This window comes from Poromitra crassiceps (genome assembly GCF_964638095.1).
Source record: "Poromitra crassiceps genome assembly, chromosome: 3".
NCBI classification, from domain to species: domain Eukaryota; kingdom Metazoa; phylum Chordata; class Actinopteri; order Beryciformes; family Melamphaidae; genus Poromitra; species Poromitra crassiceps.
Window position 1 is genome coordinate 51965937 of NC_139625.1, and position 19933 is coordinate 51985869.

Sequence of the window (19933 nt, forward strand, 5' to 3'; positions counted from 1 at the left end):
ACAATAAAAGATCCAAGGGATAGCATGTAAAAGTGTAAACTTATTTCCAACATGGTCCCTGATGTGTTATTGTGTTCTCAACCTCGATGATTTTTTAAATGTATGTATGTATTCCTGCTTTGCATTTGTATACATATTTTGGTAACACTTTACAATATTGTAACACAAAAAATGGGTAGTTATTGAGGAACTAGTCAGGAACTAAGCATTAGTTCATGAATAGTTAATGATTAGTTCCTGAATAGTTAATAGGTAGTTCCTTAATGGTAGTTACTTAGGAACTGACCATTAGTTACCATGTTAACAAACCAGTAAGTAATGATTACTTCCTTAAAAATATATATATATTTAATTTTTTATTTCGCTAGTTCATGAGTAGTTAATGGGTAGTTCCTTAATGACCCTTAATGGTAGTTAAAGATCCTTAATGGTAGTTACTTAAGAACTGACCATTAGTTACCATGTTAACGAACCAGTAAGTAATGATTACTTCCTTAATTTTTTGCTGCTAGTTCATGAGTAGTTAATGGGTAGTTACTTAAGAACAGACTATTAGTTACCATAGTTGTTACTAGGGAATTAATCATTAGTTCGTGGTTACTTTACCATTAGTTACCATGTCTATGCCCCCTCAAGTAAAGCAGGGCTTCATGCTTAGTTGTTACTAGGGAATGCATCATTACTTCATGATTATCTTACCATTAGTTACCATTACCCTACCCTATAACAAAGATAGCTCATTGGTATAGACTAATAATCTTGCGTTCTTGGGGCCAAGGGTTCAAACCTCACCTGGAACAACTCTTGTATTTATTTGTTATAGGTAGGGTGGTAGGTAGGTTAATGCTTTATTTTACAAAGTAGTTTGAACTACTTTTTCTGCGTAGCTTGTAGTTTCCTAAACTACATTTCTCCCAGGGGAGCTTTGCTGTAGTTTCAACTACTTCCATGGTGAAGTCGTTGGTAGCTTCCCCAACACTGTAAAAGGTGACACACAGCTGAACCACGTGAAATTGGGTATTCAATTTGGGGGAATTTATTTAACAAAAAATGACAGCTAAAACAAAGATACAGAGTAGTTGAATGATCATGACAAACCCTTGGATATTTTCTTATTACTGAACAAAAAATCAGATTTTTGTTTGGGACCATGATGTGACCTCATGACTGCCCTTCCCTAAACACGTACAGTATATGACTGAATTAAATAGAAGCGGGCCTTTCTTTAGATTCGTGTTGCGTCCATATAGCATCGAGAAACAAACATCTTTCCCTGAGTTGCACTTCCCACAGGAAACTTTGGATTCAATTGAGCCTGTGAGTTTTGTTTGTTTAATGTACACATTAAAAACCAGTCCTTGAGTGTAATTACTGTAAACAGATCTAAACAGTGTTCTATACATTTTCCATCTCAAACTGTCATACTTATTCCCTTTCTTTGTTGCTTGTATGATAGTGGTACAACACTCAACTATGTCTTCCCTATAGCTGGAGACTGGAGCTGCCTAAAATATGCAATATCTTATGTGTATTTGGATGCAACATAATTTTTCCATACTCTTCCGGACTTCTTTTGCAATTCCAACACTTTTTAAGAACAGCAACTGAGCATAAGCGAACCGGAGCCAATTTCCTTTTATGTGCGCATATACAGTACTTGGCCAATAAAGCTGATTCTGATTCAAATTTGATTTCCAATGATTTCCCAGACCTACAGTATGTAGAAACTCTGTGTAAACTATACAACTGTTAACTACAACCTTTACCTAAACCAGAGGAAAGCCTAGCATTGAAGTGAGTGGTGAGTGGAAGTGGTTTGAGCAGACCTCAATTCCTGCTATTATGTGACAAACCAACCATTTGGTTGGTTTGTCACATAATTTAGGCTGAAGTTAACCAGCGATGAGGCTTTCTCCAGAAGGATTACAATCAATGGATTCATCCCCTTTTGTGCTTTGAGTCACAGCCAAAAACAGGACTTCTAATCAGTGCAAATTTACACAGACCAAAATGTATTATTGGGGAGGGAGGGGGGGGGGTGCAACGGACACTCATATTCATACTTTGTTTCAATACATTCTCACTACACACACACACACACACACAGACACACAGACACACACACACACACACACACACACACACACACACACACACACACACACACACACACACACACACACACACACTCTTAAGCCGCCCTCACACCTGACCACTTAACGCCCCTTCACACAGTATAAAAGAGAACAGAAAACATAATGTTTCAACCACTCTGGACTGGTTTGTGGTCAGTATTTCAGCCATGGAGTCTCTCCATGAAGCAGACTCTTTAAACAGAGTCCAATTCACCGCCATCACAGCCTCCGCTGGATCCTCACAACTCTGTGTGAACATCTGAGAGGGAGACAGAGATGCAGAGAGACAGAGGGAGGCAGAGATGCAGAGAGAGACAGAGGGAGGCAGAGATGCAGAGACAGAGATGCAGAGAAACAGAGGGAGGCAGAGATGCAGAGAGACAGAGACAGAGATGCAGAGAAACAGAGGGAGGCAGAGAGACAGATATGCAGAGAGACAGAGACAGAGATGCAGAGACAGAGATGCAGAGAGACAGAGGGAGGCAGAGATGCAGAGAGAGACAGAGATGCAGAGAGAGACAGAGACAAGAGAGGGAGAAACACATTTGGCATGTTGATTGATTTGTTTATTTTCAGGCTCATCAATCAGTAGGACATGTTCAGACAAAATGTTGTACATCTTTTTGTTTCTATATATACAGGGTTCCCATGGTCATGGAAAACTTGGGGAAAAGAAATCATGGAATTTCAAAATCTCCAGTCCTGAAAAAGTCATGGAATTAGTAAAAACCTTAAACGTTTTGGAAAAGTAATTATTTTTTAAATGTGTAATGACAGTAATCTCTTCCGTTGATAACCTTCAACGTAATGTTACACAATGGCAAATGTATTTTCTATAACGTAACATAGCTCTAATGTGTAAATTTCTGTTTATTTTATATTAATATTTTTATGGAAAATTCATGTTTTATTTCAATAGCTAAAATAGAGTCCGCACACTAGTCACTGCTGGTCCCAAAATGTATTGGCATCACCACCATTGGTGATAGTTGGTTATTTTCAGTTGCACTTTGGTCCTGCACCGGGTTATTTCAATAGCTTCCATGTAATGTGACACAGTGAATCTAAAGCACTGAAATCCAATATAAAGAGATGTGTCAGGGAGGCTTCCCGTAACCCCAATCATCAACAGATTCACTTCAATTATGTACACAGAACTTATCTCACCCCGCGCAGACTACATGTGATGAAACTGATGGCGCCATACATTTCATTTAATTTCATTTAATTTTAATTTATCGTCATGTCTGTTTTGTTTTCTTCTTCTTTTGTTTTGTTTTCTTTTACAGGTGGTGCTCTGAATTTGGCAGTCTGTGATGTCAGTGGTTGCTATCTAAAGAATTTATATAATCCTTAGGAGCCTAGTGATCCACACCCCTATTGCTGCTGTGGCGGAATTAGCATTGAGATTCTGAGGAGATATTGAGGGCGTCTATTGATTTCTCTGTGCTGGGATTCCTATGGACTATTGTCTGTCTAGGTTAGGAGGTATGGATGCATTTCGGTGCGTCGCTTGCTGCCTGTTTATGGCTTTACCTGACTATTTGTCTGTCTACTCTGTTTATCATTGTTTTGTTCTTGTCTGTTTGTTTTTTTGTCATGGAGATGATCTGTGAACTGAAAGTGAAAAATAAAAAACATTTGATCACAAAAAAAAAAGAGATGTGTCCTATTTGTCCACTGTAGTATAATTTGATTCAGAGCCACCACCTCTCATTTACATCGAAATTCTATTAACACGTTCACTGCCGTGGACGAGATATCTCGTCAAGCAGAAACCAACGGTTGACTGCCAATGACGAGATATCTCGTCCAAAAAAAAAAAAAAAATTTTTTTGATGGTGGGACGTCGATCAACCCCTTTTACATCTCCTATTAAAATATGGGAGGTATTGAATGTGTATAATCTATTTTACCGACCCACTAAGTGGCGACAGTGCTCTCCAGACGAGAGAAAGCCAAGCAAAAACAGCCGCGTGAGGAAGCCATTCTCATGAAAATGGATTGGCGAAAACGCTTTCGCTTTCGCGCAGGGAGCTGGCGGTGGGGGATTTCAAATTTGCATAATAGATTATGGGTGCAACACACTTTGAAACACGCAGCATAAATAAGACCAGAATCGCAAAAGCTTCATCAAAGCTCTCAACCGAAACCCCAAGAAACGAGCGAGCCCATCCAGACTCGCCCAAAGAGCGGCCGCCAGCAGACAGGCAGCAGCAGCAGCAGCAGCAGAAACTCGCTTGTGACACGCCCGCTGCAGAGCCAGGGAGGCAGGAGGAGAACACACACGGAGGGAGGAGTTTGAAGGAGAGGGGGGTTTCCTGCTGTTATGGAGGAAATTACTGTTCAAACTATTGTTTAGATGTCTGACGTCTTACTGATGCCAAAAATGAATGGTTAAAGTGACTGTTCTATCGAATTTCACAAAAAGCCATTTATCTCAGCTTAAATTTTCAGACGCTGAAACCATGCTGTATTCAAGTGCTAATGCCTACATAACTACTAACTCTACAAACTAACTCTTTTAGACAGAGAAAGCACACATTCTATTAGTTCTTTTGAGATATTTTGTGTTCACAAAATCTTAGCAGAAAATAATCCTCGGCTCTTGAAAGATGAGCCAGAATCCTCAAAATAAAACCTTGGCAGAAGCTACCTACAGTAAAAAAAAAACGGCTGGCAGTGAATGTGTTAAGCATCCTTGAAAAGTAATGGAATAGTTTTTATCCATGAAAATGTGTGGGAACCCTGTATATAAGCCTACACCTGTCTACTGTACGTGGGTGTGTGTTCAGTACCTGTGTCTTGCTGCTGTGCTATGTGGTTTTCTGCCACTCTCTCCTGAACTCTGGTCTGCAGCCGTTTGACCTCCTGGTCGTAGTCAGTCCACTCTGCCACAATCCGCACTGCCGCGTGCAGCTTGGGCTCCTTGGTCATGGGGTTGTTACACTATGGAGATCGGGGGAAAGAGGGAGAGAAAAAATGGGGAGGAAGGATAAAACAAACTATGATTTTTGATTTACAGGCAGTCATAAAAAAAATCATCGAGTCCATAACTCTTTTTCAAGCACTACGCGCTTATAGCTGCACTGGGCAGCTATAAGCACTACGCGCTTATAGCTGCACTGGGCAGCTTATAGCTGCACTGGGCAGCTTTCGGACGTCGGCAGAGAAAATGTGAAATTCACTACCCAGAAATCATGTAATGCAACATCAGTAAACTGCACACTGCTGGTGTCTTCCAACACGACCGGTCTGAGAGGCTTCAGGCTTCATGCCAAAAGGAAACCAAAGAGACAAGAGAGGAAAAGGTCTGACATTGACGAGTCGCTTTATCGCTCGCTTAAGGAGACAGTTTGTATTTTTGATTAATCACTTCCCTGACACTGGTGTAGAAGTGACATTATCCGACACCAGAATTTCAATAAGGCGAATCTATAGTGTGTCAATTAGTGGGGATGGGTACCTAGGCAAACACAGTAAATCATTATATGGTGATAGGAATATTCAACTAAGCATTTTGGACTATTTTTTGGTTTGTAATTTTAGATGATCTTGGACATGAAATTCATTTTACTGTTACACTTAAACACATTTTATCAGGGGTGCAAATTTCCTTGGACATCCAAATCTCATTTGTTTCAAATGGAGATCCTCGCCATCCCTGATGTCTAAACACAGACAATTAGTACCAGGTCTATAGTCTTGGCCTTCTTCTTGGAGCCGTCGTCACACCAGGTCTCGCACCACAGCCACTCCTGAGGCAGAGACTTGATGGGCACCTGGTGGATCATGTTGTTTGGCAGATCCTGGAGAGAGACAAAGTGAGACCAATGAGGGAGGAGGAGATAGCAACTGTTACACAGATTTTATCAATCAAACTTGAACTTTTATTGTGGAGGGCCAACACAGCCCTTCACAATAAAAGTCCAACACACACTTCACACAGGCCTTCACAATAAAAGTCCAACACACTTCACAACCCTTCACAATAAAAGTCCAACACACACTTCACACAGCCCCAGCCCCTCTAACAGCCCCCCCCAGCTCCTCGGTTATGAGATCACAATGCGTTATTATGGATCCTGTTATTATTATCACAGCTCAAGGTACATCACTGATGACATCACTCATCACAATTGCTGACTGATTGATGACTAATGACATCACAATTACTCGAGTGACACCACTGATGACATCATCACTGAGGACATCACAATTGCTCAAGTGACAATGATGACACTAACAAAATGGGGCTGTAATGTCAACAACTGTCGAGGTTGGAGCATTTGAGACTACTGAACTGTGTATGGATTCTTGGGTTATGACATCACAATGCGTTATTATTGGATTGGATTGGATTATTGGATCACTCACTGATGACATCACTTCTTCTTCTTCTGTGGTGTTTTATGGCAGTTGGCATCCTTTAATGTTGCATTACCGCCTCCTTCCGGATTCATCCATCCACCGTTTCCCTACATTCTGTCCCTCTTCTCTTCTCCCTCTAACTCCCTGATGAGATCACAATTGCTCGAGTGATATCACTGATGACATCACTGACTGATGGCATCACAATTACTTGAGTGACACCACTGATGACATCACTCACTGAGGACATCATCAATGATGACGTCACAATTTGCTCGAGTGACAGTGATGACACTTTCAAAATGGGGCTGTAATGTCAACGACTGTCGAGGTTGGAGCATTTGAGAGTACTTAAGAGTACTGAACTGTGTATGGATTAATGATGATGAAAAAGAACTTTAAGTTCAAGGTGGACTTTGAGCTGGACGAGCTCTCTTCGGTCCCATTTGTCAATGGTGTACTTTTCTGTAAAGTCCGGCTCCTGGGAGGGGGTTTCTCCGAGGAGTCCTCTCGGGAGCCAGTGCAGGCCAACTGTGTTTGCTGGAGGAAGAGCTTCTCCTTCCCCTGTAAGATGAGTGCCAGTGGAGGAACCGGCGTGCTGGACCCCTGCTTGTGTCGAGTGTCTGTCAGAAAGGAGCTCAAGGGTGGGAAGGCATACGCAAAGCTTGGTTTTACAGACCTGAATTTGGCAGAGTTTGCTGGCTCAAGGAATACAACCCGCAGATGTCTTTTGGAAGGCTACAAGACAAAAAATACTCGTCAGGATAACTCCATTCTCAAGGTTGTCATCGGTACACAGCTCATGTCAAGGGACCCATGTTTTAAAACGCCTCCCTCCACAGCCACAGTGATCGAGGTCCAGGGTGATGGAGCGAGCTTTGTGGAGGAGAGGAGGGGAGGGGTCTCACAGACAGCCTGTCCAGAGAGTCAAGAAGGGAAGTCCACGGGCATCAGCAGCATCCCGGAGCCCAGCCCAGAGGAGCGGGACAGGGACAGAGAGGTCAGGGCGTGCGCTGCCCTGCACCAACACCCCCTAAACACCGCAACCAAGAGCATCCCAGCAGGCACACCTGCCCTGAGCACCTCGTCCTGCGAACGCCTCAACAGACACCCGGTGAAGCAGGAGTCCATGGAGCCCCTGCTGAAGAGGATAAACGTGTCTGACACACGATTGGATGCTGACGACATCGTGGAAAAGATCCTCCAGAGTCAAGACTTCACACCCAGCCTCTTGGACTCCAGCACTGAAGAAGAGGGCCTGCGTTTGTTTGTTGGCCCTGGGGGAAGCACGGCCCTTGCAAGCCATCACCTTCCCACCAGGGTTGGTGCAGGAGCGTACGAGCAGGTGGTGATGAAGCACGAGACCCACAGCCTCCGAGAGACACAAGCAGGAACACCCACCTCAGTCTCTGTCCTGGCAGCAGCAGCACGCACCGCCTCTACCGGGTGGACCGTCATCTCAGGCAGTACTTAGGTCTATAAACGCACTCAGTGCCATGTTTAACCACGGCAAATGAAATACGTTGATGGTTTAATAAGTTTTCCTCTTAGGTGTAGATTACATTTTGAGGTGAAGTTGATCACCCAGCCTCCAACTCAACTAATTTGAAACTGTTTAAAACTGGAAGAAAACAATTACCATGTCCTTAAGTTCTATGTGTGCGCGCCATCAAAATGAACAAAAATGTGCATTGAAGCAGTATGCCATGCTGCTTTTCGATACATTCTGTAGTTGTAAAAATAAATCCTTCACTATTTTTTTTGCGGCGGCTTCCTATCTGGAGGAAACCCCAGGGGAGCACAGGGAGAACATGCAAATTCCACACAGATGATGACCCCATCTGGGCCGTAGGGCAGGCACTGAGGACATGGAACTGGGGACACACCCTCAGAGCCCACAGCATCCCAGGCGGGAATCAAACCCAGGACGTTCTTGCTGTGAGGTGGCAGCGCTACCACTGCGCCACCGTTCCCCCCTCCTTCACTATTAACAAATGCTACTGCTCCATTTTCAAGGTCTTAGCTGATGAAGACTATGATGCACAGTTGATTGCACTATTGTTGACAAAATGTACTATTGTAAGTGGCATTGGATAAAGCGTCTGCTAAATTAAATAATGTCATGTCATGTCATGCATGTCATGTAATGTCATGTAATGTAATGTAATGTATCCATTTTTGTCTTCCGGCGACGTCTTTTTTGACTGCCTTTTACGATATGTGCTATTTTATGTTCACCAGTAAGCTGCTGAAAAGTCGTAGTCGTTAGCCCTCTGACAGCTTTGAGGGTGCGACAGCGTCAGCGATGAAGATATTTTGCTACAAAGATGAAGGCATCAGACTTGAGCTATTTGTGACGTGTGTGCGCGCGATTGTGCTATGTAGTACAATGTGTTTGCTATGTGCCTTGCAAGTCTGGAAAACAGACAGACAGACAGACAGACACGCCACCAATTATAGTAGTAAGATTAGCAGCGTGTATGTCCATTTGTCTGGAGTTGCAAGGCATGCTGTTGCTCCAATCACCTCCAAAATTTGCCAAAACACTGTACTGGCATGAGTTTGGTCACACCAACAACAACAAAAGTTGCCCCCATAGGGGGCGCTACAGCAACATTTATGTATATTTTTATAATCTACATTCTGTTTGATTGACAGGTGATGACCGGTGGTCACACCCTGACACACACTTCACATAGCCCTTCACAATAAGAGCCTGACACACTTCACACATAGCCCTTCACAATAAAAGCCAACCCACATGACACTTGACACAGCCCTTCACAGTAAAAGCCTGGCACAAACTTCACACAGCCCTTCACAATAAAAGCCAGACACACACTTCCCACACAGCCCTTCACAATAAAAACCTGACACACTCACACAGTTCTTCACAATAAAAGCCTGACACACACTTTACAGTTCACACAGCCCTTCGTCTATAAGAGGGTCTGTATGTACTGTACGTCTGTCTGTATGTCCCAAAGAAAGAAAGAAGTGGCCAAGTCGCCGATGCTGTCATACAGTTCTATGCCCCCACGAAATAAACTACAGAGGTGAAGCCTCTGCACCAGTGAAGTCACTGAAGCAATTGTGATGTCATCAGTGATGATCAGTGAGTAATGTCATCAGGGATGTCATCGGTGATGATGTGATCAGGGATGTCACTTGAGCAATTGTGATGTCATTGGTGATGTCATCAGTGCGTGCCTTTTGATCAAGTGTAAAATGTAAGAATCCAAGCTACAGACAGAAATCTCATCTGTGATTCAAAGGCTAATGACTAGTTTGCCTATAGAATGCAACAACAACACAAGAGTAGAAAACGGCTGTGAATTTTCAATTTTGCACTCTTAATAGCATCACGCACCAAATTATAGAGTACCGTAGTACAATCGATATTGGTATTGATAACTTAATCTTTATCGATAAAATCCTAACGATTCCTATCCTGGCAACAGCTGTTTTCAGGCCACAAGTTTGGACAGTACAAACAATGTGATCTCATAAAATTTAATTTTAGGAATCAGATGCCAAAATCACGTCCAACGGTCAGTCACAGACCTGGTCAAGGTTGGACAGGCTGTTGGGGTCTTGGCTGAGACCCTGGTACTGTCCTCTGAGCCGGTCTCCTGCTGCGATCTTGCGGAACTTCTTCAGGTCGACCACATACAGGGCGCTGCAGAGGATAAACGATGGTCAACATATGAAAAATGTATGAACATATGAAAATGCATTTAGGAAAGAGAGCAAAAGCTGTGTCTGTGCACGTATGTGAGACGGTGACAGACTTTGCGCTGTCAAGACGGGGACGACTCGATGCGTTACAATTCAGTGCATAGTGCATACTGTACCTGATGTGGTACTTGCGCCCGGCGAGGTGGCTGGCCCAGTAACCTGACTTCCAGAAGCGATAGCCATCCATCTCCCTCCTGCTCTCACAGAACGGGGTGTATCCATACGGAGCTCCATCCAGGTCAAAGTCACGCAGCTCCTTGAGGTCCGTCCGCACAATCTGGAGGAGGAGGTGGAGCGAATGAATGAGAGACTGAGAGAGCTAACGTTACAGCAAGAACAAACTACATGGAAAACACTTTCACACTTCATTATTCACAACATAACAATACTGTATGTGACATGTGGGTCTATATTATAATCATTTTATGTAGCACTTTTATTCAAACATTTTCAAAGTGCTTCATAATCAGTAAAACAATAGACATACAAATACAGTACAAATAGTACAAATAATGTGTAGTCATGTGTGTACCACTAAGCATGGGAATCGAGAACCAGTTGCAGTTTTTTCTCTACATCGATGCTGCTCAAGACTTGCAAGGACTCATGTAGACGTAGAGGAAGAAATGGTCCAAAGCGTGGCTTCATTTCACAAAGACACATGACAACAGTGCTGCTTGTATCTTCTGTCAAATCATCCTTTCGAGTTGGCTGCATTCATACATAGTGTTTCTTGATGTAAGAAAAATTGCTGAAATGCTTTTTGTGAGGAGAAATCAAAAGCGGATGAGCTGCTAGATCAGTAACCAGCTGGTTAACACCTCTAGCATACAGTGGAACAAGCAAAGGCTTAGCAGATATTTCCAATACATGTCCGGTATAACCCATACTGCCTTTATGATCGCTGTTAGAGTAACATCAATTCACTGATTACAATGTTCTATTTGCCCACTGGCACTTTCACTCTCTCAATATTTGTTGTTGCTATGGGAAACGGTCAACATCTCCAACATCGCGATTGGTTGGAGGGCACTGCCGGTTGGGGAACAAACGCTATGTTATTATTAGGCAGACATTCTACACTGTTCAGACTCAAGAGATAATAAAACAGCTGAGTTGACTGAAAACCTGTGTAGGCCTACCTTTTTCACACAGAAAATTAATCAGGAATCGATAAGGGAATTAATTGATAAATAATCGGGCTGATAAGCAGAATCGATCGGTATTAAAATCTTTCCATATTTGTGCAATTGGAATTAGTCCCAAAATGTAAACAATCAGAATTCATTTATCATACTTTTTAAGACTTTACAAATCTACTTATATGATAACAAGCATGTTTTCTTAATCCACATTTTTAATCTTAAAGCCAACTGTTATCCAAATTGCTTTTGGGCCAGGTAAGAAATCCTATCCCATTCACAGGCAACATTGCCACATCAGTTTCTTCAAACAGTTCCTATTCAATTTGAGAGGAGGATGTTAGAACAAACACATATTTGGACAGAGTGATAATTGTGATAATTTGCGTGCCAACCTGGTCAGCATCCACAAACAGGAACTTGTCGACAGCGAGGGGGAAGAGCACGTCCAGGAAGAGGATCTTGTAGCCCCAGATGATCCTCTGCTTCTCTGTCTGTTGGTGTAACCAGCGAGGCCATTTATACTGAACCAGCTCATACTGGAATCCGTACTCCTGCGCCATGTGGGGGATGAACTCCTGTAGGACGGACACATACAAACAGAATTGTGAGTGTGAGTGTGTGAGTGTGAGTGTGTGTGTGTGCGTGTGTGTGTATGTGTGTGTGTGTGCGTGCGTGCGCGTATAAAACAGTGTTGTCTTTACATTTGTTTAGACGCTGGGCCCTATCTTGGTACAGGCAATATCCCCTATTTGCGCTTGCGCACCTGTTTGTGTGCCTTAACGATAGCAGTCCGCCTTGTGCAAGTGTCCAGGTGTTATGCTGAGTTTTGCACCCCCGCCTGGCAGCAGCTAAACGCATCCCCACCTCACGGGAGCATATTGTAATGATTTATGCAGAAATGTAACTGTTTAAAAGTGATATAATTGTCTGGGTAGACGTGACCTCCCTGTTTTCTAAGTAAAAACAGCCCCAAAATATGGTGGGGATGCAATTCTCGGCGGGGATGCGGAAACGTTCACGGGCACCTGCCGCAGGCGCAAATTAGAGCCGTGCCAAATCGCCCCCAAAATGCCAGCGCAAACGGGATTTGGGCGGTCTCAAGCACCAGAATTATTCACAGGTGTGGCCAGGCAATGCCTGGGCGTTACATCAATCAAACCAATCAGATTCCCATCTCACAATCGCTGTGTTTGCACGAGGCATGCAATATGCTGTAATTCTCTCCATGCGTGAGATGGAGAGAGCTTATTGACAGATCGTCTGTGGTGCGAACGTGAAGGTGATAGAGAGGTGATAGGTGAAGATGAATGGCCTAATGCAAGTAGCCATTGCTGCCACAACCCTCTGGAATTCCCTGCCCCTTAACATCCGAAACTCTGACACACTCACTTCTTTCAAAAGCCAACTCAAATCCCACCTTTTCAAGAAAGCCTACAATATCTGACTTCTACCTCCACCATCCTTTTTCATTTTGCAACCCCCATATTTGTTTTTGTTCTGTATCTGTGTACGTTTTTTGTTATACTGTATGTAAAGCATCTTTGAGTAATTAGAAAAGCACTATATAAGTCATATGTATTATTATTATTATTATTATTAATGTCCATTGTCCAACAAGTTATCTCAATTCATTTCCCTCTTTGCGACATGCTAAAAGTTTCTCAGTGAGTTATAGTTGATTGCCTCACTGAATTAACCTGCTAATTTTAGCAGCAGAATTAGATGTCCAGGCGTGGCACGTCTGTGCGTAATGACATATCAAGCGCAGCACGGAAATTATGGTGCGCTCAAGCGCAGCAGGGCATTTAGTGCGTAAGAGGTGCTTTTAAAAGCTCTTAGCGCAAAGTAATTGCGCGCTGCTGACGATAGGATGCCATCTATCCTCACATTTTTGCGCCGAAACGCCTGGTTTGGCATGTGGCACGCCTACATGTATGTCCAGTACAATTATAACAGGCATGCGCTTGTGCACGCCCCCAATTTGTATTGCGCACGAGCGCAAACGCTAAATTACCGTTTTTGCGATGATAGGGCCCGCTGTGCCCAATTACAGCTGTAATTATTTTGGACAGATTATAGAGGGCAACTGTCCAAGTAAGGGCCATCTTTTAACTGCAGACCTCTCACATCTACCAAAAAAACTTGGGAAACACTGATACACAATGCATAAAGGATATGAAGTAGAAAACACCAAAAAGCGAAAATGAAAAGAAAGTAAGAAAAAGGAATGACAAAAAGATGAATGAATGGTATGGAAAAAAGTGTTGAAGCATATATCAGAGGATTTAGTCAATTTGTTACAAAGAGAATAAAAATCTCATCCTTGTTGCAAATATTGCCCTGGTTTCCAGAACGCTTATTTGAAAAGCCAAACCAGTCAGTGAAAACCACATCGAAGTCGAGATGATGACTTCGACTTTTTTCCCAATGCAAACGGCAGCAAAGTTGCCTACCTTGAAAGTCGGGGACAGGTAGTTCTTGAGGAACCAGAACTTGACAGGAGTTCTGGTGTTCTTCAGAACTGACAACATCATGATCCTGAGGGGGAAAGAGAACAAAGAGGCCCTTTACACATTGCATTAAAATGCGTTTTGGGTGCAATCTGATGATGGTTGACCACATTAACCTGATTACATTTACAGTGTCCACATTGGGATCCGATTTAGCTTGGATCGCTCTGTCCAACCGTTTCCCACCGAGTGACAACTTGTTTGTCTTTAGTGCATTTGGCTGCCCATGAAAGTTGCAGTTATACACTCCGATCCCTCCGCAGGCTATGCATCTCTGCAGTTGGTTGGGACGGTAACGCCTACTTTGCTTTATGAATGAACAACGAAAGGGAGAAATGCGAGTGATTGCGAAAATCTCCAGCCGGGCTCCCGAGCGCCAGCCACTGATGAGAGGGATTAATGTGGCTCATTACGGAGAAGCGTACGGAGAGTCTGAGTGAGCTCAGTAAATTTTAAAATATATTGACAGATTGGGACTTCCTGGATCAATAACTCATACACGAAACATTGTTATAGCACTTGCGCAGGCTCTTTCCTACTGTAATAAGGTAGACAACAAGCTAGAACCTAATTTTCACCAAAACGACCCATCTTCCGAACCGGACAAATTACATTGGTCTCTATGTGCAGACGAGTGCTTACAGGGAATGTCTAAAAAGTGCAACACCGAAAAGAGATACTACAAAAATATACAATATTTTTTCCAAACTAAGTGCTGTAGTATAAACAACAGGATGTCATTGATGTGGGATGTGATTTTGGTGAAACTACACTGTATAAGAGTGAATATTGAATATTTTTGGAGTATCTCTTTTCAGCGTTGCCCTTTTTAGACAGTCCCTCCGTAAGCACTCAAAGCCCGGTCGGCCACGGTCGAAGCCCGTTACTCGGTGAAGTGGGCAGATCCAAAGGTCTGGACCCAGGGAAGCTCCAAATAGTGTAGAGCAGTGAAAAAACAGCAGTGTCCGTTGTTGTATGTGGATTGAGAACGCATTTGGCATTTCAATGTGGTCACAATGCATGCCTGGTTTGGCCGATCGGATCACAACCCATCCTCAATGCATCTTGGGTGCATTTACTGTATACCTGTACTTTCATGTGGTCAAGCACTATCCAATTGCTTAATGTTTTAAAGGGGGTCAAAGACTGTTGGGAGGACAAGTATTTCAGAATCACAACTCCAGCTCACCTGAGGAACCTCTCATACAGATGCCCGGAGGCCACAGAGAAGATGTTGATGACATCGTCCTTCTCCTGCTTCGGCTCCTCTGTCTTCACTCCGCCTGTGAACCCTCTGAAAGAAAGAAGACGGTGAATGACTGATAGACGCCTGATGAAATGATAAAGAAATATCAAATAAATATTAAGACTAAGGCTACACCTACAACTTTTCATTTTAAACAATTAATCTGTTATTTTTTCACTTAATCATGGTCTATAAAAAGTCCAAAATATGATAAATGCCCATCACAAGTTACCAGAACCCAAAGTAACGCCTTAAAATTGCTTTCTCAGTCTGACCAGAATATTATTTCATCATGATATGAAAAATAGAAAAGCAATAAAATCTTAGCATTTCTTAGCACTTCTGTTAGACTATCTACGGTAATCAAATTAGCATTTCAGCACCAATAAACACAGAATAGGAGAGAATGGCAGTTTTGTCTAGTCTTTGGTTATATGTATTGGCATTACAAAACTATTATTATAGTTGGCGTGGCTAAAATCATGATGGAGTGTGTATGCCACTAGCATGCCCCCTCTCCAACTTATTTATGGGTGAGTGCATTGATGAAAGCCGAAGCAGGCAGGCTGAACCAAAGCCCCACCTGGTCAGAGATTCCCAGAAGCTGGAGTCATTTTCCTGGACCCCATCGCTCAGCAGCTCCTCATTGAACTTGTCTGGTTTCTTCTGGACCTGATCAATAAACAAATGTAAATCAGTTAGCTGACTGACCAATATGAAATGTGCTGGAGATGTGATTTATCTAGAGCTGACTTGAAAAATTAAAGACTTGTTTCTACCACTGAAAATATAATTCTCATCTCTTTTTCATTCTACAACAATTTCGCAACCCTTCTACTAGTATAAATTTGGTCAAACATGACACACGAGGAAGACAATAATTATTGTCTCGGAACTGTAGTTTGGGTTAATTCATTTGGTTAACAAAATGGGTGTAATTAATCCAACTGTGGTGACGGAGATATGACATTCACTGATCTCCTGCTATCATCACCTTAACGCAGGCAAACCAACCTTGACTTTAATGATCCTACTCTTGAAGTTGTTCAGCACCACAATAATATCATCAGAGTCTGCTGGGGAGTCTGTACCATCATGGCTGTAAAAAAAACAGTGGGTGAAAGACACTGAAAATTAACTATTAGCGTGTAGCTCCAAGGATAAGACCAGGGTCTAAAACATATATTTAAAAACTAACTAGAGATGTGAACTTTGTGATACAATACTGCCTTTGGAACAAACCATTCTCACCTGTAGATCTTGTAGATTTCATCAGAGCGTCCCTTCCTCAGCTTGAGCATCCAAGCTCCTGGGTTGGCCTTCAACTGGAAGTAACCCTACAGAGCAGAATACAGGGGACAAGGAATAAGGTAGATAGCTGAAATGGGTGGAGACGTTTGTCATGGTTAAACAACTTTTGAGAATCTATAGCATACTGTAAATACACAACAATTTAAACAGCAAGAGAGGGTTGGCATTCATAATTCAGAGATTGAAGAAGTAACCTACCAGGTTTGCCATGACGATGGTGTCCACTATGACAGGCTCTGAGGTGGTTCCCAGGGTGAACTGGAGGCCACGAGGGGGCTGACCCGTACTTACATCAAAACAGTGGCCTTCCAAAAGCAGGTGCTCCAACTCATACTCTGCTGCTACCACATTCTCCACCTGGAACCAGCAGAGGAAAAAACTATTTAATAAAAACTCCCTGAAGTCAAACAAGAACACAGATGACCGTTAGAGCACTATTTTAAACTGCCAATGCTTTAGAAAGTAGGATAGAGTGGGTTACTCACAAACTTTAGGTAGGAGATTGAACTACTGGGGGAATGGGTTTGGGGGGACTTGAAACACACTTTTTAACCATAAGAAAAAAAAAGGAAAAAAAGACAAGGCTTTGAGCACAGCATATAGGTCAAAATGTGCTGGAGAGTGGAGACTGAAAAAATACTTCAATACATGTATTGAAGCCACAATCCTGGGCCTTGAGTGTGCAGTTACAACTACACACTATACTAACACTATCAATCCTATATAACTGCAAAACATGAAAACGCAGCCAAGTCTATACCCAAACTTTCACACAGACACACAGAAATTGTCGTACCTCCTCCAGGTAGATGTTGTCCAGGTCATAGCGTGTGCGAATAGACTCCACCATCCAGCTCTCTGGTGTGTTGATGTTGAGGGTGAAGAGGGGAGACTGAGGCATGTCCAAAAACTTGGCCAAGGGGCCGGCAGAGAAGCTACCGTCCGCCTGGAACACCACCTCTGGCTCTAATACATACCGGTAAAACCTAGAGGAGAACAGAGGAAACGCATTAAAGACAAACAACTACCAGATATACGTTCATGGTTGCTGGAAGAAAAGTGCATTTTGCTGGATTGTATAAAAGGTATGTTCATCATATCATGTAATTTGGTGGATGATGCCTTTACATGAAGCAGCATAAAGTTCCAGCCTAGGGAAGTAGACATGTTTCATATGTGTAGCCCAGGTGGGAAGTGACCCTGAGTGACCAGGCCACTTTGAATGGATTCAAGTCTAGAAAGAAGTATGTTGAGAGGTGAGAGTGAGAGAAAGCAGAGAGAATAAGCCCAACAAAATATAACAACATCCACTGGACTTCAAATTAAGAGTCCAGCAGATTTTGTTTCTATTTTCGACTTGGACATATTACTGCTTGGATGACTGAAATGAGTCTACACAGAGCGAATAAAGTAATGGACATATGGGTTAGGCTTGTTGGTGTAGAGATGTAGTGTTCACTTCATTGTAGAGAAACCAGTGGCTCACCGCTTGAGAGGCATGTCAGAGAGTTTGGACTGACAGTTCATGAAGACCCGCAAGTTGACATTTACCAGCTGCTTCAGAACCTGAGGGTGAGGAGAAGCGCAAGGACAAGGAGAAGGGGTTAGAAATAAGGTACAGAGAAGGTCAAACAGAGGTAAGCAAAAGGAAAATATTCATAGAAATAAAATAAGTACATCAACCAACCAATCCAGCGAGGGAACTCATTCAACCTACCAATAGGAGGGGAGCTAGTTTCTGTGCATCCCTGGTGACGGGATCCACCACGGCAACCACATCAAAGTACACGTCTCCCTCTGTAGGGCGGATCTTCACAGCACTGCCAAACACCAGCCAATCAGTGACCAAGGAAATGTAAACAGCATGTTGTAAGAGTTTTATGTATGTTACTGGCTGCAAGAGGATGCACCAAATCATTGTGTTGTTGGAGTGTGCAGGAACAAGTAGACAGATCTCTGGATCAGCTATACACATTACATGCTATGCATTCTTGTTACCGTAACCCGGCTAACCATATTATCCCACCAACACCAACCCGGAAACCCGTGTACTCTTGTAACTCCCGCGGCGCTTACTCTCGCCGCCACAGTCTTTTCACAGCAATTCATGTTTGCCCAGGATGTACCCATACAAGTTTATGGTAGGGAGAAAATAAATACATATTGAAAATACAGCTAGATACAGTGCAAATAAGATCTCTCTCTGTAGATGAACATATTCTTTTTTATCATTCATTACAGTAATAATCAAACCCTTTGATTTAATGTGATGAAAGCTATGTATAATCATTTAAACTGTGTTGTCCTACCTGTAGCGGTCATCAGCGAAGCCATAGTCCACCCTGGCCTCTCCTTTGGGCTGAGAAGACAGCAGAGCGTCGACCTTCATCACAAGGTCACTGGCCCTAAGATCAATCAGGCATTAACTCACACAATACGCATAATGCACTATCCCAAAGTGTTACAGTACTCTGTGAAGAAGCCGTGAAGAAACAGCCTTGTGAAATACCTGTCCTCCTCAACTCCAAACTGTTGGACCTTCATTTTGATTAGCTCCCCAGAAGTCTTCAGGATGATGCTCTCCAAAAGGAGGAAGTCGTCTTGGTTAAATACCTCCTCCTCCTCCAATGGACCTATGATCTGTAAGCAAGGGGAGAGCAGCGTTGATCTACGTCTGATCAGGGGTCCTCACTATATTTTTTCCATGAGAGCCGCACTGGCAGGACAAAGTCAGTAGGAGAGCTACTTTTACCGGAAAACACCAAACGCCACCCCAACCAAACATATCTACCTACTAATTTCATACAGGGCCCTATGAAATCGGGTTTATCCACCCCTCCCCCCAATTCTGCTTTTTTTCGTTTAAATATTTCTGAATTCTGTGTTTTACTGTTTACGATAATTTGTCTAATAATGTCATGAATGAATGAATGAATGAATAAATAAACTATATAGACTATAGTACATTTGTAATGTGCAACACAACATTTCACTATTATTTAATCAAATGCTTCAATACAGAGTCAAAACAAATACATAAAAAAACAATACAGCCACAAAGTTCTGAATAAGCTCTCGTCTTGAATCTGCTGATGAGCTGCACTAGCCTAAGCTATTTTTATGGAGTTTATTGAGTTGACTCCTATCTGAACTCTATCAGTGCTTTTATTTTGAAGGCAGAAATGGGAAATGGTACATGTGGAGTGACGGAGGTTTGACATTGGTCTGTCTGTGTCTGTGAATGAATAAATTGGATGCCTTGTCTCGACGTACTTCCAAGTTGAAACATTGTTGCCAACTTTTCCAAGGCAAGCAGCTGTTGGCGGCTCAGAAAGTCAATAGAAGTCGCCAGTTTATGATACTTTGTATATGCACGGTGTGGCATAGCCCATTTTAATGACTGGTATGCCGGTAGCAATGAGGAGTCCCTGCTCGCAGTGGAGACAGGAGGAATTGTGCTGTGTGTGTGTGTGTGTG

General features: G+C 42.8%; 1 protein-coding gene and 1 pseudogene across 2 annotated transcripts in view; one reads left to right on the forward strand and one right to left on the reverse strand.

Moving 5' to 3' along the window:
* Window positions 1-1020: 1020 nt before the first annotated feature.
* The window catches only part of uggt1 (UDP-glucose glycoprotein glucosyltransferase 1), a 53690-nt gene continuing 34777 nt past the window's right edge, over window positions 1021-19933 (reverse strand). Inside the window, exons 24-40 of the mRNA XM_083633532.1 lie at window positions 18966-19096; window positions 18766-18861; window positions 18174-18276; window positions 17943-18022; window positions 17253-17442; window positions 16655-16813; window positions 16397-16482; window positions 16160-16244; window positions 15729-15817; window positions 15089-15193; window positions 13843-13927; window positions 11782-11964; window positions 10361-10521; window positions 10071-10185; window positions 5828-5944; window positions 4934-5084; window positions 1021-2394 (exon numbers count right to left, since the gene is read on the reverse strand). Coding sequence (XP_083489658.1) covers window positions 2375-2394; window positions 4934-5084; window positions 5828-5944; window positions 10071-10185; window positions 10361-10521; window positions 11782-11964; window positions 13843-13927; window positions 15089-15193; window positions 15729-15817; window positions 16160-16244; window positions 16397-16482; window positions 16655-16813; window positions 17253-17442; window positions 17943-18022; window positions 18174-18276; window positions 18766-18861; window positions 18966-19096 — 1956 coding nt within the window. The 3' untranslated portion in view covers window positions 1021-2374. The remainder of the gene's footprint in view (window positions 2395-4933; window positions 5085-5827; window positions 5945-10070; window positions 10186-10360; window positions 10522-11781; window positions 11965-13842; window positions 13928-15088; window positions 15194-15728; window positions 15818-16159; window positions 16245-16396; window positions 16483-16654; window positions 16814-17252; window positions 17443-17942; window positions 18023-18173; window positions 18277-18765; window positions 18862-18965; window positions 19097-19933) is intronic.
* On the forward strand, window positions 6886-7980 carry LOC310774214 (EEIG family member 2 pseudogene; annotated as a pseudogene). The gene has a single exon. The product of its transcript is annotated as an EEIG family member 2 pseudogene (transcript).